This window comes from Anser cygnoides, chromosome 4, assembly GCF_040182565.1.
Source record: "Anser cygnoides isolate HZ-2024a breed goose chromosome 4, Taihu_goose_T2T_genome, whole genome shotgun sequence".
In the NCBI taxonomy this organism is placed as follows: Eukaryota; Metazoa; Chordata; class Aves; order Anseriformes; family Anatidae; genus Anser; species Anser cygnoides.
The window spans coordinates 58,971,752-58,997,590 of NC_089876.1; the positions used below are offsets into that span (position 1 = coordinate 58,971,752).

General features: G+C 39.6%; 1 protein-coding gene and 1 long non-coding RNA gene across 7 annotated transcripts in view; one reads left to right on the forward strand and one right to left on the reverse strand.

Moving 5' to 3' along the window:
* WWC2 (WW and C2 domain containing 2) overlaps positions 1–25,839 on the forward strand; it is a 106,871-nt gene that overhangs the window by 77,683 nt on the left and 3,349 nt on the right. For 3 of the 5 annotated variants that reach the window (XM_013179851.3, XM_013179853.3, XM_048078242.2), the window contains 12 exons: positions 508–1,121; positions 4,506–4,629; positions 7,169–7,249; positions 7,333–7,419; positions 9,260–9,452; positions 11,153–11,317; positions 12,084–12,202; positions 12,865–13,057; positions 15,003–15,167; positions 17,689–17,781; positions 18,898–19,140; positions 25,214–25,341. In XM_013179851.3, coding sequence (XP_013035305.1) covers positions 508–1,121; positions 4,506–4,629; positions 7,169–7,249; positions 7,333–7,419; positions 9,260–9,452; positions 11,153–11,317; positions 12,084–12,202; positions 12,865–13,057; positions 15,003–15,167; positions 17,689–17,781; positions 18,898–19,140; positions 25,214–25,341 — 2,205 coding nt within the window. Of the gene's footprint in view, positions 1–507; positions 1,122–4,505; positions 4,630–7,168; positions 7,250–7,332; positions 7,420–9,259; positions 9,453–11,152; positions 11,318–12,083; positions 12,203–12,864; positions 13,058–15,002; positions 15,168–17,688; positions 17,782–18,897; positions 19,141–25,202; positions 25,342–25,839 lie in introns of all 5 variants that reach the window. The other 2 variants (XR_007168824.2, XM_048078243.2) reach the window with 2 other exon arrangements.
* Positions 19,463–25,839, reverse strand: part of LOC125184582 (uncharacterized) — a 62,547-nt gene continuing 56,170 nt past the window's right edge. Inside the window, exons 2-3 of one of the 2 annotated variants that reach the window (XR_010831209.1) lie at positions 25,060–25,152; positions 19,463–19,699 (exon numbers count right to left, since the gene is read on the reverse strand). This is a non-coding gene — a long non-coding RNA (uncharacterized lncRNA). Of the gene's footprint in view, positions 19,700–23,013; positions 23,149–25,059; positions 25,153–25,839 lie in introns of those variants that run through there. The other variant, XR_010831208.1, reaches the window with a different exon arrangement.

Consider the following 25,839-nt stretch of genomic DNA (forward strand, 5'->3'; position numbering starts at 1 on the left):
TTCCTGTGCGTGTGGAGTATCTTACAGACGCGAAAGTAGTTCTGCTGTGAGTCCTCTGCTTCTGAAAGCTGCCATTTCTCCCATGTGCTTCGGCAGAGAGCAGGCCGCATAAATTTCTCTGGAGGTGGCAGCAGTCTTCTGCTGTCATAAGCTCTTTCTTTTGCTGTGACATTGACCCCCATGAGCACCCACACCAGGGTCATTTGAGGGAGCAGAGCAGCTGAGAAAGCTGCTGTCACTGCCAGACCAGTTTGTCAAACGCTCAGCCTTCCCCGGAAGAAAAGGGGCCTTGGGAACAGGCCATAAGCTGTTTAAAGTGCACTGATGGTGTGCAGGTTGGGCATGCTGAGCTAAACCACGTATGATCGCATTAAAAAAATGCCCTGAGCAGCATTCAGTGTAAAAAATTGTTATGGTGCAGCTCCCAGTCAGTCTTATCTCTGCTCCTACTGTTTCTGCTGGTTCAGTTTAGTAACATCAGTGTACGTTTTTGTTCCTTCTTTGCAGCCTCTCAGCTAGCACGTTGTCTGTGTCTTCAGGGAGCAGTTTGGGATCGCTGGCATCCAGCCGGGGGTCTCTGAACACATCAAGCAGAGGGTCGCTAAACTCACTCAGCTCCACGGATCTCTACTATAACCCAGGCGATCAGATAACAGACTTGGACTATCAGTATAAACTTGACTTCATATTGCAAGAAAAAAGTGGTTATATTCCTTCGGGGCCTATCACTACTATTCATGAAAATGAAGTGGTCAGCTCCCATGGGAGACTGGGTTACAGTGACTCTCCTTCAGCTGCAGACCATCCCAAACTGAGTGAGCCTCCCAAATCCGTGACATCGCTGTCTTCCAGGTCCTCGCTGTCCTCGTTGTCCCCCCCAGGCTCCCCTTTGGTTTTAGAAGCTGCATTTTCTGTCTCGGCTCAAAATTCCCCTCTGCATCACCTCACTACAGACTTTGAAGACTGTGACCTTTCAGGTGATTTTGCAGGCATTAGTCTCTGTGAGAACCAAATGTTATTGGACTCTGAAGCCAGAGCAGGATCTCAGATTCCTACAGACGACAAAGATCTTAATGAAAGCATTAGGCAGCCTCTGCCTTCTCTACATGAAGGAAGTTTAGGTAATTAAAAAAAAATGTAATGTCAAATGTATACGTAACGTGAAGATTTCGAACTAACAGATGGCTTTTGAATAGAGAGATATCTCCTGTAACTGAGGAGTAGCTTGAACTAGTAGTAGTTTGTCGTTGTGGGCAGTAGTTCGGAGGGACACTACATAACTTCTAGCTTCAGGTGCAGAGAGCTGTGATCACCCCAATTCCATCTACATTTGTTCAACAGCTGTCTCAGAAGGGAAATTCATGTGTTACAGACTTTATAGCCTGAAAAATAACAGAAAAAATGAAAGCTGGATCTTGAAGACAAGGAGGAGGCAAGGTGTCCCTAGGTATTGACAGAACGTGTGGGGATAGGGCAAAAATACCTTGTGCTATTTCTTGGTAACTTGAAATCAGATGCTTTGTTTCTCACTGAAGGGTAAGTTACAAGCTGGCATCCTCAGTAAAAGAGATTTCTGGACTTAGAGTTAGAATTTTTATGTGCATTTGAACCTACTGTCACCAAAAGATCTGCAGTTCATTTTGGATGTGAGCTGAGGGACAGGACAAGTTACCACGTGCCATGTAAGTTACAGTGAAACTCTCTGCCTGTTTTTAACATGGATTTCATAGCTTTCAGCTTTTTATCCACCTGCGAGTTAGAACAGAGCACCTAAGCTAGTCTAGGTTCCCCCTACAGTCTGTGGGTAACTTCCAGAAGGATGAGTCGTCCGATCCCCAAACTTGCTTCCCTGTAAGGAAGATGGATGAATTATCCTGTGAGTTATTGAGGTAACTAGGTAATATTAACTTTGAGATGGCAGAATTAGGTGTAATGAATTCCGCTCCTAGTCTGTAGTAAAGGCAGCGCAACACAGGGTTCTCATATTGTCACAGCCTTTGGCAGAGTCAGAACTTCAAAAATCCCAGCTGCCAGGAATCAAAGGCTTGTCCTTAGAGCACTGACTTTGCTGCCAGTTGTTGAGGTTGACAGTGTGTTGTGCTTTCTCTGCACGTTTATTTATTGACGTTTCCTAGTGTCATGCAGCGGATCCATTTTGCCAATGACGAACCGAAGGAGCCAGATTTCCTCTAGCACAGAGCATGAAAAAAAACACATGAAATGCATCTCATCAGCACCCGATATTCCCAGTTCTGCATTTTTGGGGCTGAGCTAATAGTGAAGTAGCTAACAGAGAAGTTTGGGTGTCTTAGAATTAAAATATGGCGTAGCTAGAGAGTGCATTGTCCAGATATGTTACCAAGTTTGAACTCTTGTGCCGGGAATTTGCCAGTTTGGAAAAAAAAAGTACCAGGACATATAGATACAGACACATTTTAATGAGCAAATTATTATTATTTTTTAATATCAAGGAATTGTTGTCACAACTGGTGGTTTATTAGCTTAGCTTAGTGCAATATTTTAGTAATTTCCATATTGACCAGTGCAATTTCCATATTGACCATGCAGAAAACATGGAAACATGGAAAGAAATTGGAGGTGGGGAGGGAGAGGGAGTGCCATTTTGTCCTTTGTCTTTTCAATATAGTAGAACACAGTAGTTATTTTGTTTTTGAGCTATCTTACGGAACATGGAAAAAATAGTTAATTTCCCTGCCCATATTTCAGCAGCATATCCTTTCCAAACTACCAACTTTCTGTCTGTCTTTGCAATCTGGCTGCAATCCATCTGGTCTGAAAGCTGAATTTAAGACTGTTTGGAATTTGGGAACACAGGGCTGTGAGGAATCATTTTTTTTGGAAAAATAATGATTTAAAGAAATACATTTTTCAAAGGCATTATGTGGTTGTCTTTTTGAGGTTTTTGAGGACCTGTAATTCCGGATAATGTCAGGGTATCTTTTAAGTCTACAGGCAGTTATGATTTTAAAGTATAAATTCATCCTGGTATTCTTCACACTGATACTTTCTTACGTAGGGTCACATATATGATGTAAATTATTTTAAAATCTGCATTAAGACTGCCAAAACGAGCACTCAGATTCTGAAAAGCCAGAAATTAATTAATTAAGCTTCCTATACCACAGGTTTCCACAGTAAAATGGGCCTCATGGTGAGGCTTCAATACGACAGAAGTGAGGTGTGGAGCTGGGGTAGGTTCAGTGTTCCTACTCTAATTTCCCTCTTGGAGCTGCTGCAGTGGTGAATGGGAAGGTTTTCAGCAAACTCAGCTTGAGGCATAAAACCTGCACGGAAAATTTCAGCGTGATAGTACAAGTTTTACAAGACTACGAGTCTGAATACTACAGAATCTGAATTTGGGGGTAGACCAACAGCTGAAGACGGTGTAGGTAGTATTTTCATGTCGTAAGCTACTGTGGCTATTTAGATGCAGCGCTCACCACCTGCTGTCTGTCCCTGACTTTTCTCCACAGGTGAACCATACACACATTTGCCCCTCTGTACATGTCCCTGCTGTCAGAAACCAAGTTGGAATATCATGTAGTTCTTCCACAGTCAGTCTCTGTCATTGTCAAAGTCAATTCAGACTGCTGTGGTAATTCCTAAGGGTAATCAATAAATCATGTCATCACCTTCACCCCTTGTGGTGGGGGGGAAGGGGAAGAGCACTTCATCATCAAGGAAAAAGCATTCCTACTGCCATAAATAAAAGCACAAATGCAGCAATCAATCGTCTAATCTGAAGCCTTAAATTTTAAACATTTTAACAAGATGTAAAGTCATGATTCAGGTGGGGACGATAATGCATACCAACATCCTCACCGCTCGGCAGATAAAAGTACTGCACAGGTCCTTACCGTACCACACTGCAGAACGTGGCTTTCAGTGAGTGCTGCTGCCTCGCTCTGTGAGACTGGCACTTGAGTAGGAGCTGAAGATTAAAGGTGAGCAGTAGCTGATAGTAAAGACTTCATAAAATAAAATAAAAAATTGATGATAGTAAACTAGAGGGTGTTTTTCATTTCTAGTAGTTAAATTGCTGGGAAGAGGGCTTCTGTCTGACTTCTGAATATTTAATAAACAGTCGGCACTCAGTCACTTTGCATGTAGCTGAAGTGTTACAACAGTGCAGAATGTGAACATGGTAAATGCAGGTTTGAAGATCAGGATAATGGGAGTTAATAATGAAGATAATGAAGGATAATAACTAGCTCAACTGATACAGGTGATGATAGAAGCATGTATCTTTGGAAAGGAATAATAGTTGTACATTTTGAAGTTCATCAGTTTGGAAATATCCCCTAGACAGAATATGCAGTAACAGTAATAAAGTCTCAGAATGTTTAATGATGTGGAACAAAACTAGTCTGTGATACTCAGTTAAGGGTCACTGCTTGCAACTTGACGGCTTTCTAAGCTATGCACTTCTCTTTTCCTGACTGTTAATCTCTTGGACTAATTTTCCTTCTTCTTTCTTTTCATAGGTGTTGACTTACCAAGAAGAGCAGCTGGTCACCTGCTTGCAGAGAAAACAGCTTGTGTATCTGCTGCCGTGTCTGACGAGTCTGTAGCTGGAGATAGTGGTGTATATGAAGCTTCTGTGAAACAGTAGGTTTGAGAAATAATGCAAGCCTTCCCACCAAAAAATTACACATACCTATAAGCAGTTATGTAATATCAGCGTAGGGAGTTCAGACATTCTGTACAGGTTCTGCCATGTGGCTGTATTGGCACTGCTCAGAGTGACTTTTGTTACTTACTGTTTTGTATAACTCTTATGACTGCAAAGCATTTTGCTGGAATATTTTCTTTGTTAAAAAAGTGGGGATTGGAAAGATGAGAAGATCCCTAGTTGAAACATTAGTATAAAAATAATCCAAGCTAGGGTTTAATATTCACGCTTCACTGTGGTGGACAGCATGCAAGAAGAAAAGTATTTGCTATCAGTGCTTTTTGACAAGACATGACTTCCATGGGATTCTTCACACTTGTTTATATGGTATTTTCACTCTTCTAGCAGCAAGAAGAATAAACTTTAGACTGGATAACAGAAGACTGTTGCGAACTGTGAGAGAAACTAAAATCTTTATTTTCTATCTCAGTGTTGGCAAGTTCTTGACATTATGAATTTTTTGTCCTTTGAGTATTCTGAGGGCTATTTTTGCATGATGCTTACAAAGATGTAGATGCATGTCTTCTGTTGCCAGGCTAAATGCTTTTTTATTAGGACAGATGAAGGTGCATTATGGTATCATAAATGGGCTTTATTGGCCTCTGGTAAAGGTATTTCTACTTGTGCAGTCTTTCACAAATTAAAAGGTAACAAAAATGGATTTCACTAAACAGAAAAGCACAAATAAAAAAAGGATTTGACATGAAGTATTACAATGGCCATTCCATCTCAGCGTAGATCATGGACCCATACTTCACCTTGAATTCTGAATCCTAGTATTAGTTTGCTCCCTCTGTTCAGTTCGACCTAAAGCAATTTCGTACACTGAAGTAAAGTTCTGTGTATAAAAAGGACAGCACTACTTCTTTCAGAAAGCATTTCCTTGCTGTACGGGTGATGGAGCACTGGAATAGGTTGCCCAGAGAGGTAGCAGAGTTCTTCCTTCGAAGTGGTAGTGGAGACTTGCTTCCTTCTTTGAAGATCTTGGAGATCTTCAAAGCTGCCTGGATATGGTCCTGGGCTGTCTGCTGTAGGTGCCTGAGCAGGGGGATTGGACCAGATGACCTTGAGGGCCCTTCCAGCCTCAACCACTCTGTGAAAATTCAGCCTTCACTTGACAAAGCGACTGCAATTGTTTGGTTTGATTCACTAGTCATTGGTGTCTTTCCACTTTCAGTTCTGAGCCACTGTGATCAGAATTTGCCTTCTGCTCTGGTTATAAGCACAGTGGGTAGAAATGAACAACCACTGGACCAAAAGCCATGGATGTTCTGTGAAGCTCTTTAGTTGTCCTCTCCAGTGACTGGAAGGATAGCTGAAAACAGAACCAATTCTTGTTTTTTCCCTGCTATTACTCAGGAAGAGAGAAGAAGAGACGGTTGCATCCACTAAGCCTGTACACAAAAGCAAACCATTGCCATTTGTGCACGCTAAGATTTACAGACACTAGGTTTTCTGTGATAGCTCCAGGTGTGGATGTTCTTAATTCTTACTGAGTAGGAAGTAGTGAAGAGGTAATAAGTGCCTCTGTGTGATTCGCTTATGTTTAGTAGAAGTATCTTTATGAGCACTCTGTATGGAATAACTTAAAATTTCTCGGTGTGCTCCTGAAGTTACAGTACAGTGATTTCCTTTGTATAGACCAGTCCTTTGTGTTGAGTCATTTAAGGCAGGGGTGGAAATAAATACACCCTATCATATTAGCCAGCTGCTAGGAAATGACTAGTAAAGGGAAACCTCTAAATGCAGAGTCTTAAAATAACCCTGTCATGTCTTGGTAACATATGGGATATCTGTATCATTCTCCACATTTCCTATTTTGACTACCGTTTAGTGATCCCAACAGTCTGTTTTTAAAAATAATTGAAACATATTAATACCACATCCTCATTGAAACCTCACAGAAAATGACTGGATTTTTTTTGCCACACTGATTCTCTGTAATTCCATTCTGTACTAGTTGCTCTTCAGCTACAAGGATTGAGTCCTTTTGGTTCTTTGAATGGCTTTGAAAACAGGCTCAGAAGAAAGATCTTTCTTGTTTGCACAGAAACCTCTTCATTATAGAGTTCCTCTTAAATGTTCTCTGAAGCAGTATTTCATATGCAGCATACATGTGGTCTGGTGCTTATTAGAAACCTTAATTTCCAATTTTGTGTTCAGGGGGATAAAGAAGTACTAAACATATATAAAAAGTCATCAGTTTTTCTCTTGCCTTTTAGTCTGGCCTGCCTCAGTAATCAGCATAAGGCCTTTCCAGCTCATTACTGGAGTTGTCAAAACATCCAGGCACCAACTATCTTAAAACAGGAGTTGCTATTATGTAGGCCATGAAATTCTCATTTGGAGTGCATGCTGCAATTAAATCAGCCTGTTTAGGAGAATATATACACGTTCTGTGTGTGCGTACGTCAATTATTGCTGAAATCTAAGTACAGTTTTCCTAACAATTGAGTATTTGCTTGTTTGCCCTAGACCAAACGAAACCGAGGACATTGTATATAGTGAAGATGATGCAGCAACTCTCGAGGCTGCCCAGGTACAAATAGGACTCAGGTGAGTGACCAGCAAAGGGATTATTTCTCTTCCTATGTAAATGTAAATGTTGAGCTTTCCTCATATTGTCCTTTCTTTAACAGATATGACCACAGCAATTCAAGTTTTGTGATAATCATAGTCCAGCTCAGAAATCTTCCAGCGTTTTCTGTCCCCCTTGGCTCTAAAGTGTAAGTCAAACAATCACTGAGCAGTAGTGTTGAAATATGAGAGTATAATAATACACTGTGTACATTTTCCAAAGGAATGGATTGATTTACTGCTTAAGAACACTAAAATACGTATAAAACATTTCTAACCATAGTAGTACTTAGCTTTTACAGATTGTATCAATGCTGCAGGAAAAAGAAGTTACCAGAAAATTTGCACATTAAAGTGGAATAATTAATATTTGTGTCAGGGGCATTTATGATCACCTGGGAAGATAGAGGTTTGTCACAGCAAAATCTGAGGCATTGATTGACATTTAAACTTTTTTTTTTAATTAAAATGAAAGTAAGCACTCAACAAAGCCAGTGAGCACTTCATCTTTTATTTGTCTGTTTACCCATCATTTTGGCCTGATGCCAATAAATTGGCTAACAAATATTGAAAGAATGCTCCAGTGAACCATCTTTTAAACACAATTTTAATATACTCTATCTACTATTCCTACTTCTTTTCTGAACGTTTCCTAACTGTATTACTTAATCTACTAAAACGGCTACTTTCAGTAGACCATACAAATTGCTCAGCTACACTTACGTGAATACCACAGCAGCATTACTGAAATTAGATTACACTGCCACTTAACTTTGGGATTGGTTTGTCAAAAGGCTGTACGCCTGCTCTCCAGGCTTGATAGCCAAACAACTTAGATCTTACTCTTTACCCCAAGAAGCTGAACATAATTGGGGAATAAAAGATATGCCTAAATTCAGAAAGCAAAATCAAACTTTTCCCAGACCTAATTTCTTCTGTTTCACTTCATGTAAAACTAAATTTTTAATAATACTAACAGTATGTATAAAATCACTACCAAAAGATACAGTAATACTGCTGTAACTATGGGGAGATTTTTTTTTCTCAGAAAGTTTTTTGCAGAATACTTTTCCTTGGCCCACTTGTTCTTCTTGCTTTAGCTAGCTTCATTGCATTCTATTCTACAGTGAGTATTAATAATATTTAAAGCCAATACCAGAAACAGGTTAGTAGGCACAGAGAAGATGCAAAACAATTACTGGTGCTCTATTCATGTGTATGAGGTGCTGTGCACTAGGTAAATAACATCAACAAATTGCATTAGGAATGTCTTCACTCCATCAAATCACCATTAAAGTGAGACTTTCAAGTTAGGTGTTAACTACCTTTATTCACACAGTATCCATCCATATTTGTTAAATAAATAGAATGTGGCTGCCTAACAATTTCAAGACATTTCCTGAACTGAAGTTCAGGCTTTCAGGCCGCATTCTTTTAAGTCTCACTTCATGTCTTACGAATTAGTCTTAAGCAGCTATGGCCCTAACTATTTTCTTCCTCATTTTTCTTAGTTTTCTATTTTCTTTGAAGTTTTTGTATCGTTTGCTTTTTTAAAAGATTAAAGGACATGTTGCTGCTTTTCAGTGCTGCTCACATTGTTCTAAGACTTTAGTTTTTACCTCTACATTTTTTTTTTTTTTTGTAACTAACGTTAAGATCATGTTTCCTCCTGTCTGGGGCATGGTCTTCACTGTTCCCAGTACTACACCAGAGGATAAATTTGGATAGAGCCAGAAATAGCTACCTCTTTTGCTACTACCATCCCAGTTGCAGACATTCCTTTTGGGGAAATGCTTGTGCAAGGCATGGGGTGGGGGGGTAGTTTTTCGGCCCCTTCTCTCTTTTTCACCTATTTGATTCCACCTCTGATTTGCTGCTGTTTGATTTTCTTGGCATGCAGTCCTTTAGATAGTGGGGTCAACTTCTATCACACATCGCCAGCAAGTGCTAGTTTAAATACAGGTAAAGGTTTTGTTTTGTTTCCGGCAGGTATATTAGAGTAGCAGTACTTCCATCCTCAACCGATATCAGCTGTCTGTTCCGCACAAAAGTTCATCCGGCCATGGAGACCATTTTATTCAACGAGATATTCAGAGTGGCCATTTCCCAAGTAACACTGCTCCAGAAGACGCTGAGAATAGACGTTTGTGCTGTCAGTAGAAGTCGTCGGGAGGAGTGCTTGGTATGCAGGTTTACTTCTGGCTTTTTTTGGCATGCATTTGTTTATTGTGTCTCCTCTAATTTTTGATGGTCAGGGCCACTGAAATTTCACAGTACTTGCTTCAGATTTTTTTTTCCTATTCATGCTTATTGATTTAATACTTGAAATACTGCCTTTCTCTGAAATTCCAGATACACGATCTAAGCCTGGATGGGTGTTTTAGGAGGTGTTTTGATAATTCTAACACTGCATTACCTTAAGCCTTTAGCTATAGACTGGTACTGCAGCTTTGCAGTTTTAGATATTAAAATAATCACAAATTTAATGCAACATTACTTTAACACTAGATTGTAAAAAGCTGAATGAGAGGCACAATAAATCCAAAAAAATCATTGTGAACCCTACTTATCAAAACTTGTCACAAAGAACAAAATTAAGCTAAATAAAGTTTTGCACATTGTTGTAGGTTATATTAAGTCCACTTTTTTAGCCTTTGTGATCTGTAGAAATAATAATGAGGCATAACATTCATAGAACAGCCTATTTCAAACTGGCTTTCTTGTATTCTGTTGTTAATTGTGGTCATTGCCTGATCAGTGAAGCTTCATTTACTTTCAGATTGCTTTTGCACTTTCTGGTGCAAATCAGCTTACTTTTTCACCACAAGTCTGTCTTAGTAGCACAGTGAGATTTTTAGTTAAAACACCCTGAAGATATGCTGGATTTCTGTAAGGGTTCATCAGACCAGATTACTGGGAATGGCCTCTCACTTTCAAAAATGCAGAAGTTAACTTAGCTCCTGGGGGATGCTTTGGCCTTTCTCAGTGTGTTAGCAGACTGAACTCATCAGCTTGACTGATGTGAAGAAAACCAAGAGGTTTCCCCTCAGGTGAAGGAACAGTCAAAGAACAAAAATGCAACAGAATGGAGGATTCAAAGGTGAAGGAAAAAAAACCAACAATAAAAAACAACGAACCAAAAGACACAAGGGCTAATCACAGGATCAAATGAAAGACTTGGGAATATGACCCCTAGCAGAAAGCCCTGGGCAACATGACCAGAGTCTTGGCAAGAGCTATGTACTTAGCCCAGTAGCTGTGAGGATGATTTGTTTTGCCAAAGAACGAAGGGTTGTAATCTCCAAGGCACAGCCCCAAACCAAGTATTTTATAATTTCCCAGAGTGCCAACTCAGTGGATGTTAGTGCTTGTCCAAATGAAAGGGTTTCTTAATCTCCTTTATATAGTGTCTTTTCATCTGCTTCCTCACTGGTTAGAGCAAACAAGGTCATCCATTATTGTTTGCTGTATTGATGATTTTTGTGGTGAAATAACTGAAAAAAATTGACTGAAACTTGCTGCTCCACGAGTTGACGCTGCAGGTTTCACTGACACAGTTTTCCTTTATTGAATGCTATAGGAAGCAGGCGTGTGTTATGTTGATAGAAAGGGATTTGTGTGCATGCATGTGGGGAGAAATTCCATATACTGAAACAAAAGACAGCAAAATGGACAGTGTGGGCCTTCCCATGTACTTCTCTTTATTTTGTTTAATTAGAAAGGGAGGGAAATAGAAAAATTGTACAGTTAAAAAGAAAATTAAGATCCATGTCAAATTTGTGCTGCCTAATTTACCTGATAAATTCTGTAGAATTTATTTTCAGCTGTCTTGCAGGAAAATGACAGATTTAAACTTCTTTCTTTCCCTTTATTTTTGTGCAGGCTGGAACTCAGATCAGTCTGGCAGATTTATCGTTTTCTGATGAGACTTGTACTCTGTGGTACAACCTTTTGCCTTGCAAGCAAATTCCTGGCAAAAAAAACAAGGAACAGAATGAAGAATCCATGTTTCTGTTAAGCAAGCAGCCTTCGGACTCATTGGACTTGGTGAGTGATGTGTTGGCTATTACTGTAATAACAAGGAAAAAAGCCAGAGACTCTACTTGTCATTGCGCTATGATTATGTGCGTATTAATTGTCCTCCCCCAAGACCCAGTCTTGCAGTTTTGTTCATATTGACTTTTTGTGTGAGTGAGTCTTATATGGTGTTACAAACCTGCTGCTAAGTGTGGCTAGGGATGAGGCTTCGTAGTGGATTACAAAATTGCACTCCAGTTCACAACACTTGAGCCGTTTCTTCTTGAAAATAATCTTAACAAAGCTTTTATTAACTTTACCATTGACTTTCATATGCGTGTATTAAAAATTGCTATTTATTATTTGAATTTGTGTGCTTAAAAAAAACCATTTATGCAAAACACTTGCCAATTTTTTCTAGTTAAATAAGCTTTTCTGCTTCAATGCCTCCTTAAAAGAACTACATTTAAAATGTGACTCTAAAGAGCAATGTGTTTTTTTTTTACCTAGTGATATTACAAGTATGAGGGGAAAAGAGAGACAAGGTATTACAGGATGACAGAAATATATTTGATTCCATGACCATTTTACAAATAATCTACTTTTGATTGAGATTTATTAGTTAATGTGCTATACAATGACAATTCAAACCCCTTGTATTTGTGATCTAAGTTGCATTTTTGCTGGCACCAGGGAGCACCAGGGTAATACAGCTCTTGTGGGAGTTGTGATTTTAATTTTTGCTTATGTTATATATCACTCAGTTCTGTTTTTTCCTCTCATTCCTTGTAAGCAGGATGCTGTGTCAGCTCTCCTGGAGAGGACATCTGCTGAGCTGGAAGCAGTAGAACAAGAGCTGGCTGAAGATGAGGAGGAGGAGGATGAACAGGAGCAAAGGGGCTCTGAGGAAGACTGGTAAAGCCACTTTTTTCCCCTTACTGTTCAGGCCTGCATCTGCTCCTTCTCCCTATCCTTAGACAAACAAAAGGGCTGTACTTCCAGAGGAGATGTCAGTGAGGGGACCCTCATTCTCCTTTGTGATCAATTCATTCACCTTCTTTTAGGTTTACAGCGTCTTGGCTGCTCTGTTAACTCCCATTGCCAGTGCCCCTCCGTGCACGTCTTCCTGTGAACCCATCTGGGGTGTCTAAGCCACTGGAGGTGTACTAAATGTGTCATATTAAGTGTTAGTTGCAGTAATAGGATTTGAAGGGAGACCTGCTGCCCAACAGAGTCAGCGTGTAGGTGCTTCCACCGATAATCTTCTTTTCGAATAAGCTGTGAACTTTTTGTGACCAAAGTCCTTCAATGTTACCAGCATGCAGCTATAGTATATGGCACAGTGTTATCGTAATGATCCTGAAGGTGACCTGTAGTAGAGCTTGCTGGGTTTTACTGGTGCATATAATGAAAAGTGCTTTCATGTGAACTTCTTGGAACCATTTCAGTGATACTCATTTTCCCTGTCAGGAAAACGCATACATTATACATGGGTGAAGGCCTTCCAATATCTTTATGGTGGATATGGTGGGCTTTATCACTTCAAGAATAAACCTGGGCTACTTTTGTTTGTACAGGTTAGAAATGCTCGTAGAAGCATCTGATGAAATTGTTGACGAAGAGGAAGATGGCATTAAGCTGGCAGTAGAAGGCAGCTGTGCTGATGACATGGGGTTATTCATTGATGCAGCAGAAACGGAGGAAGACAAGGACAGAGAGAACAATGATGAGGGCCATGAAAGCCAGCAAGCTGCGGTAATACTAACACTGGTGAGTATCTTGGAATATGCATTCCTGTGGTATCTTGCTATGTCTGTAGACCTGTTTCTGAGCAGTTAATCTAGAAATCTGTCACACCTGAGCATTCACAATTTGATGTGGCATTTGCTGTAGGACTTGTATGTACTTTTAACAAAACTGGTGTGGTCTCTTCTGAACCATACAGAAGGCATTTAACAGATATGCTACCCAGAGCTTTTAAGTTAAAGACGATTAATTAAAAATGTCAATCTTCACCTTTTCTTTTTTTGTTGCACAGTGAGAATATTTAAGGTACAGGTGCAGTTCAGTAGTTAAAATATTCCTGCATGCCCATTCATTGTTGCCTATTTTCTTCTGATTTATGTGCTCTGTTTCCCTTCTAATAAATAGGGGGAGAAACAGAACAGGGGTCAAGATCTCTAAACCAATGAGGGGATTTCATTATTTCTTCTCTTTATATTAGGGCATGAAATACAAAAACTGCTTTGCAGGGCAGATGCAGAAAGACTAATTTAACATAAAATTCCAAAATGTACATTAAACTGTGTACTGTTGAACCACTCACACACTGCACATAACAAATTCCACGTTCTTGTTAACTGTTTACCTAAAATTATACTCCACCATTTGGAGAGCACCTTTAGAAAACCTTTCATACAGATGTGCTTGATGTGGTAGCACAAACTCTAGAAATAAAATTTTAAGAATGCTTTTTAGCATTTTATTGAAAGTACTGGTGCAGATATTAGACATACAGATTCTGTAAAATAGCAAGGTAAAAAGACAAGAATGACAGCTTGATCCTTCAAGTTTGTGACAATACAAAAGTTTGACACCTCGGTGGACTTGCTGGAAACTGTAATTAACTTCCAATTAATGTGGAAAGATGCCAAATGAACCGAGGCTGTGGTATAAAAGGACTGACAGTCTTCTGGGTAGCAGACAAATATAGATCAAAGCTCTAACTCAGCAAGGGGAGACATCAAGGAGACCATCTGAAGGTTAGACACACACATAAGTCTTTTGCTAAGCCAGGGCTGGACCCGGACAGTGAGTGAGAGACATAGCAGACCTCATTACAAACCAGCCACAGCACAGATGATCTTGTGCCAGAGCCTCTCAGGGTTGCAGTTGTGCCATTTAGGCCCTTGTATTTATCACCTACGCGTTCAAAACCATGGACCTCATTAAACTACCCGAGTTGGAGAAAATGCCCCAATGCACATCAGTAATATCAAACGTGCCAGCTGCTGCAGTGCTTGTTGTAGCCCTGCTGTCAAGGTGATTGCTGCGTGTTAGCACACACTGCGCCACCTATGGGGATGTTGCACCTGAGGCTCCCCGTGACACTCTTGGGGCAACCATACTAGGCAGTGGCCCCTTTTGAGGGACAGCAGCTAGAAATGTCTTCTGCCTGGGTTTCACAAGGCTGGCAAAGCTCTGTAGATTGTCACATAGAAGTCCTGCTGCTGGGCCGTTGGGGCTGTGTGACTGTATGGAAGGGCCAGGGCAATGCAACTTTCCCAGCTGCTGCTTGCAGGGTGCCCGAGCACCATCTCGGGCATGGCAGAACCTCGTTTTTCTGCAAATGCAGAACAAAGCCAAAATGCATAGTCATAACAACAATAATAATAATCTCTGCAAATGGCAAACCAAAACACTTGTACCATGGCAGTATCAGACCATCTGCAGGGCAGCAAAGGCAGAAGCCTTCGTTCTGTAGGATACACAGGGTACCTTCAAAGACTCCCCCCAGTGCCTCTACACATTTGGGAGTTTTGCTTTTCTTTACTTGCCGCAGCTTCTCTGTTATGTGCAAAATGATTTTTGCTACTGGTATTTTTCCATCCCCTGGAAGGAGACAAGAATGCCTGTAGAATCCAAAGACAGAGAAACTATGCAGTGGCATGTGTCTTGATACAGTAGTTCTTATAAACCACATTTCTTTTGATAGGTTGATAAAGAGACTAACACTGAGGAACCAGTTAATGAGAATGCAACAGTCCGACCCAAGGACAGGGCCAGCTGGAGCTCCAGACAGCGTCCCTTTGTCAGGAACAGCATGATAGTGCGCTCACAAACCTTCTCTCCAGGCGAGCGGAACCAATACATCTGTAGGGTAAGAGGAAAAACACTTGGAATGAAGAGCTATTAACTAAAGAGTCATTTAACTTCTTGGGAATGATGCATTAATGACAGTGAGTCATGTACCAATTTTCCCTGCAAGAGGCAGAGCCTGTGCTTTCTCTCAGTTTGTTCTTTCTCTAACTGACCTGATGTGTAGTAGAACTGGCTTCAGCAAAGTTTTGTGCTCTTGCAAAACTCCTTTACTAGGGCAAAAATAGATCCTACTGAAGAGAAGTAACAAAATCCTGTCCTGTGCTGGTTGTCTGCAAAAAGTATTTTGCTGCACATGAGCAGCTACGGCTCTCACACGGCAAAATAATTTGTTAAAACAAAATAGAGTTCACTGTAAATTGCCATTACATTAACATATTTTAATAATATAACCATTTAAATGTAACAGTGTGGAAAGAGCTCAGTCATCAGTTGTAAATATCACTTTGTATCGTAACTGGTTTTAAACCTGGGCAACCCAAATCCTGCTGTAATTACCTATTTGAAGGATGTGTGAGCACAGCCTAGGGGCTAAGTTTTAAACATGGCTATGACGACAAAGTTCTCCAGTCTCTATTGATGGTAGTATGGGAAGGAAAAAAAAAAAGAATATTTAAATTATCAACCCTGTTGCTGCTAAGCTGAGAAAATCATGTATTTGAAGATTTAAAGCATGGACTACCAGCTCTATAGATTGTCACTTACAGACACCCTAGAAAATGCAGGTTATTTTGATCTTCAGTTTCTACAGGCTACTCACACAAGTATGACTTCTTAAAATACTTGATGCTTTAATTCTTCTCCAGTTCAGTTAGAGGTGGTTGTGTTTATCATTTGGAAATGGTAATGTTGGTTGCCTCTCTACGATTCTCATTGACCTAAAAATCTATAGTCAGTATGTAAATATTTAAATAACTATTCATACATATGAATGAAAAGTAGTGGATAGCATTGTAACAATCTGTACATGATTTGGATAGATCATTGGCTGAATTCAGAACTTAGCCTTCATTTTAATTCCTGTATACTGGCAACTGTCTGTAGTGGCAAAAAAAAAAGGGGGGGGGGACCATTAACTTAGCGCCTGTGGAGGTCTTTTACAGGAAGTAACGCTAGGTGCTCTGATGGTTTAGTTAGTATAAACCCCTGAGGTTTCTGCATCCATAAAGTTCTGCACTTTTGTAGCTTAGAAACTTGCCACGTACCTGCTGCCTGAAGCCAGAACCTGAAATAACAAGCTGTGACCAAAACACAGTCTCTGTCATCACGTACAGTATGTCCTGGAAGCAAAGTAACCAAGAAAAAAAACACGTTTGCACAAATCCATCTTTTGCAGCTTCAGAAATACTCATGGTCCGTTGCCTGGGCTCAAGAGTGGGCACTGTAGCTGCATCCGACTCTGTGGATAGGGCTGAGCACTCGTGTCTCCGCGGTCCTAGTCCCCAGTGAACACCACCAGAATAGCCGGCCTTCCTTGCTCTGTGGTACCGTACTTGAAAGCACGTGAAGGGTGTGCTCTGGCTAGCTGCCAGCTGGTCTCTTTTCAGAAGAAGTAGCCCAGCTTAAGAAAGCACCTGTTCTCATATGATGTTACGGCAAACAAATAAAACTATTTTTGAGGCCTAAAGCACAGACCCAAAGTCTGTTGGCACCTTTGAAAAATCTTCCTTGAAAAGTGCTTAAAGTGGTGGTCAGTGATGACCACCACCTGTGCGTATCCAGGGGTGAGTTCCCAGCAGCATCTCCGTGGTGAAAAGACAGACTTCTCTCTAGAGAAGTGTATTCATATTGCAAAAGTATTTTATTTCTCACCCCCAACTCCCAGTCAGTCCTGTATAAACATGATTTAGGGCTCTGGCAAGTTGGTTATTGAAACGTTAGCGGAGTGATTCTTTTTATCTGTCCTTCTCTGAGGAGGTGAAAATAAATATTTAGATAGATGCTTCTGTTTTCTTTGAAGATTTACCACCACGCATGTTGATGCATCTAACAATCCGCCTGCATTGATGTATATGGGACTAATGCTATAACTAAGAAAAAAACTACTGTTGTTCTGTGGTGCATATTTGAGAAGGAAAAAGTACTTCTGAATGAAGCTGTACGCACACCTGTACTTGTTACAAATAGTAATACAAAAAAACAGGTGCATGTCTACAGAAATTTTCCTTCCCTGTGGTAAATTTGTTAAAGCCTGCCCCAGGTAAATGAAATCCATAATAAATGAACTCCATAGTATAGTCTGCAGTCATACAGAAGCCACCCAGTGATTTGGTGGTACTTAATAGCCAGTTATCTTCCTTGATTTCTGAATAGTCTACTTACTGTTCAGTAAGATCAATGATTGTCTTGGCATAGGAACAGAAATTTAGAGTAGACACTCTAGTTCTCTTTTTTTGTATTTTATAGTAAGAATGACCTATCTGTATGACCAACACTGAGGTTTTCGGACTGGCTTTATCAATACAGATGTATCTGTATGTGAAGATGCTTTATATCTCTGTTCATTATGTACATTTTGACAGTTGAATCGAAGTGACAGTGACAGCTCAACACTAGCCAAAAAGTCTCTCTTTGTGAGAAACGCCACAGAAAGGAGGAGCCTAAGAGTTAAACGGGTGAGTGCTGCGTTACCTGGATGGTTTAAGGCTAAGAGTTTGGAGATGAGGAATAGCAAATAACTTAAGCCATATGCTTTATTTCAAGTATTTGAGGAAAAGTGATGCAAGTTACCAGATGTAGACTTAAGTTTCAGGTTGAGACCTCCCCACAATGGTCTTCATCCTTCACCATCCTCCACTGACAAAGCTTATGTTGCTCCAGTTGTGGCTGGAGCCAGCTGGTGCTCAGCATTGCAACATCTACTATTGGATTTTAACGTGTTACTGTCAAAGCAGTCTGAGTTAAAGAACCGTAGTGTTACAAAGAGACCCAAGGCAGCTTAAGCTGCACAGATGTGAACATCAGCAGCATGCATCTCGAGCAAATTTTGATGGAAATTTCAAGGATTCAGACATGCTTTTAAAGTTGATTTACTCTTCTCCAAGAGTGTATGAGTAACAAAGTGACTGAAGGAGAAGAAAGTAAGATTATATTTATTTTACATAGAGTTCATTCTTATAAGTTGTGAGGTGTATTTTAATCTTGATTGTAACTAAAAATATGCTTCCCCAGAAGGGTTGTTACCAGGTAGCAGGATTACATTTGGCATAAGAAAGATGTATAAAATAGCCTAGGACAGCTTGTACTGCCCAATTTATTCATGTGAAAATGCACAGTGAAAGGATAGTAAATAAATGTGAAGTATACGAAAAAAGTGCCTGTTTACAGAGTTCATAACATTGTTTGCTTGGTCCTTGAAAAAGCAAATTTTGAGTATAAATAAATAATAAAATAAATAATAAATAAATTATATAGTTGAAATCTGCGGGGAAGTCTGTGTAGTTTTGGACTACTGGTATTGTGCTGTCCTGAGGATCAGACCAGGGTTTTTTGGTTTTAACCTGTCAATATATCATTCTACAACTGGTTGGTGAAACTTTTGCACTTATTTTTAATTACTGACCGAAGAATAATTGCAGAATAGATGGATGTTTGGATGTGGATCTTATCATAGCAACTTTCTGCTAACAGAAAACAGAAAACAGTTGAGCTTTTCTGAATGTATTCTGTCAAATTCTGCACTAGCCTTTCTGGATATTAATTTTTATTTTTCTCTTTCCCAAATGATTCAGCCTGTTTGCCAACCGATCATGCGAAGAGCTATGCAAGAGTGCCCTATCCGCACTTCCCTTGACTTGGAGCTGGACCTCCAGGCGTCACGCACACGACAGAATCGGCTGAATGATGAGCTTCAGGCCTTGCGGGATCTTAAACAGAAGCTCGAGGAAATGAAAGGTAGAGGAGAGACAGACCTTCCCCTGTGTGTGCTCGAGGATGAACGATTTCAGAAACTCCTGAAACAAGCTGAAAAACAGGTATGAGCAGCATACAGATTTTGTGTGATTGAACAGATATATGCCCTTACCTTTTCTACAAATGCGTTTACAGATTTTTTATAGAAGCTCAGAGTTGACTACTTATGCTATGTAATTCAGATGTGTAAACACTATTTCCTCTATTAGTCAATACTACAGCATTTACACCTAGAATTTGAAGTAGCATTTTTGTAGCGCCCCTACCTAAATGCTGTAGTAATTCAGAGTAGAAACTCTATTATTTGAGGTAATAGGTGCGGTTGGTGTAGTAAAATAGCAGAGGAGTCTACTTGAAAGTTCATTTAACGCTTGCATCCCAGCCATATGTCTACAGAGTTTCGTACGCTTTTTGTCCTCCAGCATTAGCTGATTTGCAGCCTTCACAGAACTGGTAGCCAAAAGACCATTTTAACAGGTAGAGAGAGGCAATGGCCATTACTTACAGTAGTGGGGGTGTATGGGAAGGGTGGTACTTCCACTGTGGCTTAGTTCCTTAGGCAGGACATACTTGTTCTAATTTTGGCAGATTAAAGCCAAATTCTGCTCTCCATGGGATTGTCTCTAAAAGAATACAAATATATATTCAGTCTCTAATTTAACAAATTAAGATGGGATGCCCTCATGTGGGAAAAGACAAGAAGAAGTATAGAAGGGATGAGAGGCAGCAGTGACAAGCTGGACCATGGGAAATTCTGACTCAATACATGAAAAAAGTAGGATGTTAAGCGTTTTTTGTTTTGTTTTAGGGGTGCGTTTGGTTGTGTTTTCTAAACTGTGAGGGCGATCATCCTCTTCTGGAGAGTGACTTTTGACACAGGCAGATATTGATAGGACAAGGGATAATGGCTTTAAACAAAACGAGGGGAGATTTAGATTAGGTACAAGGAAGAAATTCTTCTCAGAGGGTGGTGAGGTGCTGGAAGAAGTTGCCCAGGGAAGCTGTGGATGCCCCATCCCTGGAGGTGCTCAAGGCCAGGCTGGATGGGGCTTTGGGCAACCTGGTCTCATGGGAGGTGTCCCTGCACATGGCAGGGGGTTGGAACTTGGATGGCCTTTAAGGTCCCTTCTAACCCAAGCCACTCTATGATCATGCATTGAAATAAGGGCATAGAAAGGTTGTAAACAAACAAACAAAGAAACAAACAACAACAACAACAAAACAACAACCTCTACTCTTTCCCCTATTGGAGATATTGAAAACTTAACTGGACAATACCCTGAGCACACAGCTCTCACTTGCTCTGCTCTGAAGAGGCAGTTGGAGCAGGTGCCCCCTGGAGCCCCCTTCCTCTCTATGTCAGTCTGTAAACATCAGTTCTCGATGAGGGGGGAGGTTGGTGGTGACATTCAGGAGGGATTAGTGTTCTTTAGCTGTTCATAGTTGATAGATGAGTGTTTTTGATGACACCAAGTTATTCAAAGTAGTAAAAATGGAAGCCAATTTTAACAAGCTGCAGAGGACCTCTTAATATGTAAGTAACAGTTTTAAAAAAAGTTAATGTCAGTAAATAGCCTTGTGTAGGGCAGGGAAGGGATAATCCTAATATTTACACATGCAAAGATGGGCTCTGAATTAGCTGAATTAGGAATGAGATATCGCAGATACAAGAAACAAAAACTTCACAGTGCTCTGATGTCAAAAAGCAAATAAGACATTGGGAATTAGAAAGCTGGAACAAAACAAGTCATCATTCTTTAATGATATAAATACATGTTCTACCTGCAACTTAAACATTGTTCAGTATGGTTCCCCATCTCAAAGTAGATAATAAGACTACGGAGGGTGAACAGGTACGGTCAAAGGAAGGAAACATTCTGTGTTAGGAATCGCCAAGTACCTACAACTAAAGCAACAACTGTAAAATCACGAGTGATGTGGAGGCAAGCACTTATATGTTCATCATCTTTTATAATATGAGAAATAGGGAACTGAAGGGGTAGCAAGTTAAACAAACATAGTTAAATAAACATGTTTGTTTAAAAGCTGTAACAATACTTTTGACCGAACATTGTGAATAGCGCAAGTTTACGTAGACTCAAAAAGCAGTTTGATAAGTTCATGGAAGAAAAATCCAGCAGACGTCATTAACCAGAGTGATATCACCTACTTCAAGAAGGCCTTGACCATCAGCTTAGAAAACAAAGCTTTTTCCCAGTATGTTCTCCCAAGTCTGTTCTTGACCAGTGCTGTCCTCTCTGTCTGTCTCTTTCCTTGGCTTCTGCTTTTGGCCATACTTAGCTAAGTTTTAAAACGGCTATAAAAACTAGCACAGTTCAGGCTCAGTGTTGAAAAGTATTTTGAAAGACCCTTGATTAAAATGGAGTAAGACATCACAACATTTAAATATCACACCTTGTATCCAAGTTTTATTATTATTATTTGAATTCATTGGATGTATTTGATCTTTGAAAAATTTAACCCATAAGAATAGTGGTTTATATAAAAGAAATTTATCTACATTTGTTTAGAAGTTTATAGGTTGTATCTAATGCTCAATGCAGGATAATCATTTTAAATTGTTTGTTTAATTTAAAACAAAACCCACAAGCTTATTCCCATTAGAATAGAGAACTGTTTAATATTACAAATCCTTTGGATTTGTGCATTCATATTTCAGCCATCTCTTCCAAGGAGATAGGTGCCTGATATATTTCTGGAGTCAGTTATCAGCCCCGTGACACACGCTGCGATGAGGAATAAGGGCAGTAATATACATTCTTAAAATACATGCAGGCTGCAGCACAGCATTTAAGTCCCTCTTTCCAAGCTAAAAGTGAGATCAATGATCACAGCCACTCCACCTCTTTGAACAGTGCTTACCAAGTTTCTAGATATATTTCTGCCCTTAGTATCATTGAAGCCTTCCCCTGCGGAAGGAAACAACCCTGAGAATGCTGTACTCTGCTGTCAGTGTTTCCTCTTGGGTTAGCAGAACACAGCAGTCCACAGAACATCATCATACATTATTTTTGAGATCCTGCAGGCATTATAATGGCACAGACTAATGCAGCAGCTAGAAGTGCCAGAACAACTGAGAGAGTCTCAAGAGGAAGAAGAAACTGCAGATGTAGGGGATATTGAAAATCAGTAGCTGCTTGCTAGCACGCAGTTACTCTGCTTGAAGCCCAATGCCCAGACTCCATTCCTTCCCTGCCCACCACACATTCCTAAGTATAGCAAGAATGTAAAGCCCACTAATAACTTCAGATCAAAAACAGTAGGTAATTCTGTGCAGCACAAACATTGTTTCTTGTTTAGGTCGCATTTCTGTGAGAAATCATCCAGGATTTCAAAGTTTGTCTTAAATCCTCATACAAGTAAGTTTTCAGATACCTAGCGTCCTTTGAAGTACCTCCTCTTCGCATGTGTCCAAAAAAGATTCCTGTGTATAGCCACAAATATCTTTTTTTTTCCCCAATACACGTTCTATGTAAAAGTAACCTTTAATTGTGTCATTAATAACACAAGCATGTCCTTGTTTCCAGTGTTTTGGTGTTCAGCACAGTTAACAGTTTTTCTTTAGGCTCACTTTCATTCTTCTATACAAAAAAATGAACGTGACAGGAGTTAACATTTCAGCTTTAATTTTGCTTGTCTTTCCTTATTCTTTGTTATCTCATGCTTAAGTTAAGCACGGGTACCGAGATTCCTCTCTGGCTGAGGTCAGATTTTTGGCGCTTAAGGAATGCACAGCCAAAGTATTCGTGTGCCTTTGTGTTTTAGATGGATGGAGGATTAACTGGCTATAAATCAGTCAAGAAACATGATATTAATACAGTCCCAGTCTTGTACATACCTTCTCATGTGCATGTTCTCATACTAGACTGAAATCAAAGTCTACCTGAGAGCATCCTGAAACTGTCAAGTTCTGAGTCCCAATCCATGTTCGAGGTAGCTGTGGCAAATGGGAGAGATTACTTCCCTTGGTTGTCTGCTCCTTCCTTCTGCTGGAGATCGCTGCTCTGCACTAGCAGGGAATGTCTCTTAGCTTCCTGCAGCCTGACACGCTAGTTCAAAATAAATTTGACACCTGTCTGACAGAGATCACAAGTGTGTAGACCTTTGGTCTCTCACTATGTGTTGTTGGCTCAGAGTAATATCATGCATATAAAAAATTAAAGGATTTTTCTGATAAAAATATAAGGAGTGCAATATCAGCAAGGTGAATGGACAGCAGTAAGAACGAAGTCATTGTATTTATGCTGTTAGCCTGAAATGCAGTAGTCACAAAAATCTTGCATATAATTAGGGAAAAGATAAGATTAGTAAATTTTGAAAAATTGTGTGTTTAGTGCATTGATGAGATAAATATTAGCTGGGGGATCTGATAAAAACATATGGCCAGTGACATACGTAAAATTAATTAATACACTACCAGCTGTAGATTGCAAACTTATGTTCACTAACTAATAGGGGAAACAATGTTTACAGGTTAATTTCACTTTAAAATCTTTGCTCTTTTGGAGTTGGGAACTGAAGTTAACAGCAGCACAAGCTTACTGGTGGGTAGGTATTTACTGAACTGCATTCATATCAAGAAAGGTCCTTGAAACCAGGCCAGATACCTTGGTACCAGGCTGATGTTCTTGCCTTGGCTTTGATACTGCTACAATGCAAATGAAAGAATGAGTCTTTATCCACATGTAAAATCTGTGTTTTTTAAGCGGTTTACGTGAACCTTTCCACTAGGTCTATGATTTCACTACCATTAGGACTGAGAGAGCATTGATGGGTATCACCAGCTCTAGGGAGAAGCAAGTCAGGGAGGGCTGCTGAGATGGAAATCAGTGTCCATGGAGCAAAGACACCCCTTGGGAGTTCTCATCTTTCGCCTGTTGTTTATTCCAAAGCTTCTGTTCCCTTGAGCTTTTATTTGCGGTCTCTAGTAAGGGATTCATAGAATAAGGAAGGGGCTACCTCACAGAAAATGCTAAACACATCTGTTTTATACAAAATGCCTTTGTCTTGTATCTACCCTTCTACCAGTTTGTTTTTAATCCCTTAGTAACATCATAAAACAAGGACTTACAGTAGATTTCACTAGAAAATTTGGATGTAGTAAACTGAATACGTTTGTTAATGATAAGTGACTGTATTTCCCACTCATACTTGCTTGTGTGGTACGAGGAACTTGATTCCAATGCATTTAGCATCAGCTTAACCTCATTTTGGTTTATGCCCTCAGTGCCTATAAAGCGTTTTAATAGTAGAAGATGGTGATGTGAAAAATATATTGCAGAAGAAAACAATTATTTTACAGCTTTGTTCTTCCCACTAACCAGTTCAGTATATAGTAAGCATTTTTCAAAAACAGGTATATTCTTACATAAAATTACAGAACACCTCTAAGCTGAAGTGGATACTAAAGCTAGACTTTCAGCTGGGTGAAAGCAATTTGAAAGGATATGTCTTTAGTCTCACATTTCTTTCAGACTGGTGCATCTTAGCATTTTTAACAAAAAAATACAGCGTTATTGCAAGTATTAGAATTGACATGCATTTGAGTAACGGTAAATATGGTTTGTATATAAATAGAAACATAGTGTTGTGTCATGAATAAAAGTGTAAGAATTCATGAATATTAACTTTGCAAAGAAGGTTAGCAGAACTTGAATGTGTATTTTGAGAATTTTTTTTTTTTTTAATAATTTCATCATTTAGTCATTTCAGATTAGGTATAGACAATTTTCCTAACAGCTGACATTAGGAAATAAAAATATTTTACCCAGAAAGAGAATTACTGTTTCTCAGTTCTAAAAAGACATTTGGATAGACAGCATTTGTTTATACAAATTTAAGAATTGTTTAACTGTCTAGGTATTGCCCTAAGAAATATCAAACTTAACAGCACTTAGTAACTACCTGTGATGGCACGTGTTTTTTTGTTTTTATTATATTTTTAGAAAATGCTCTGTTACCTTACTGAGTGCTCATTGCTTAGACTTCGTAATGTCTTCTGTCTTGCTGGCCCTTTGTGTAGAGATATTGGTTGACAGAAGAATTTGTCATTTCTGTGAAATAAGCAGTTGCTCATTATTAGCAAAATATAGTTATTTTATAGTTATTTTACAGGCTGAACAGTCAAAAGAAGAGCAGAAACAAGGTTTAAGTGCTGAGAAACTGATGAGGAAAGCTTCTAAGGATGTATGCCGGTTACGGGAGCAAAGCCAGAAAGTGCCACTGCAGGTGCAGTCATTCAGGTATGGCCTATTCTGCTTTTTCACATTTTTTTAGTGTAGTTAAGTAACGTATTTTTTTTTCTAAATATAACTAAACATGACCAGCAATAAAAGTCCACGCACCTTTGAATTGCAAGATACATCATCCCTTTCTAATGCAGCTAAAAGTTGGAGTTTCAGAGGACTGGGTAACTTGCTCACATGACAGAAGCTGAGCTGTGGTGGTGGTAAGAAAGTGGGGTGAGAGGAGCAGAATGGGTTCCTCAGCAAAGAAGCGTTACAGTTGCGCTATTTAACTTCAGTTTGAAGTTCAGAGCATCTTCAAAGAGTTTTCATTTTCTCAGCAACTCTTTTTGAAAAGGGGGGGGCAGTGATGGTAATTTAACAGTCATCACAGAAACGCTGCTGCATAAGTTTACAGAAACTCGTGATAGTGCTTAAGACACTATCATTCCTCTGCAAGAAGGGTATAGTAAGCCTCCCTTCTCCTTTATCTCCTAATCACAACATAATTAGCCC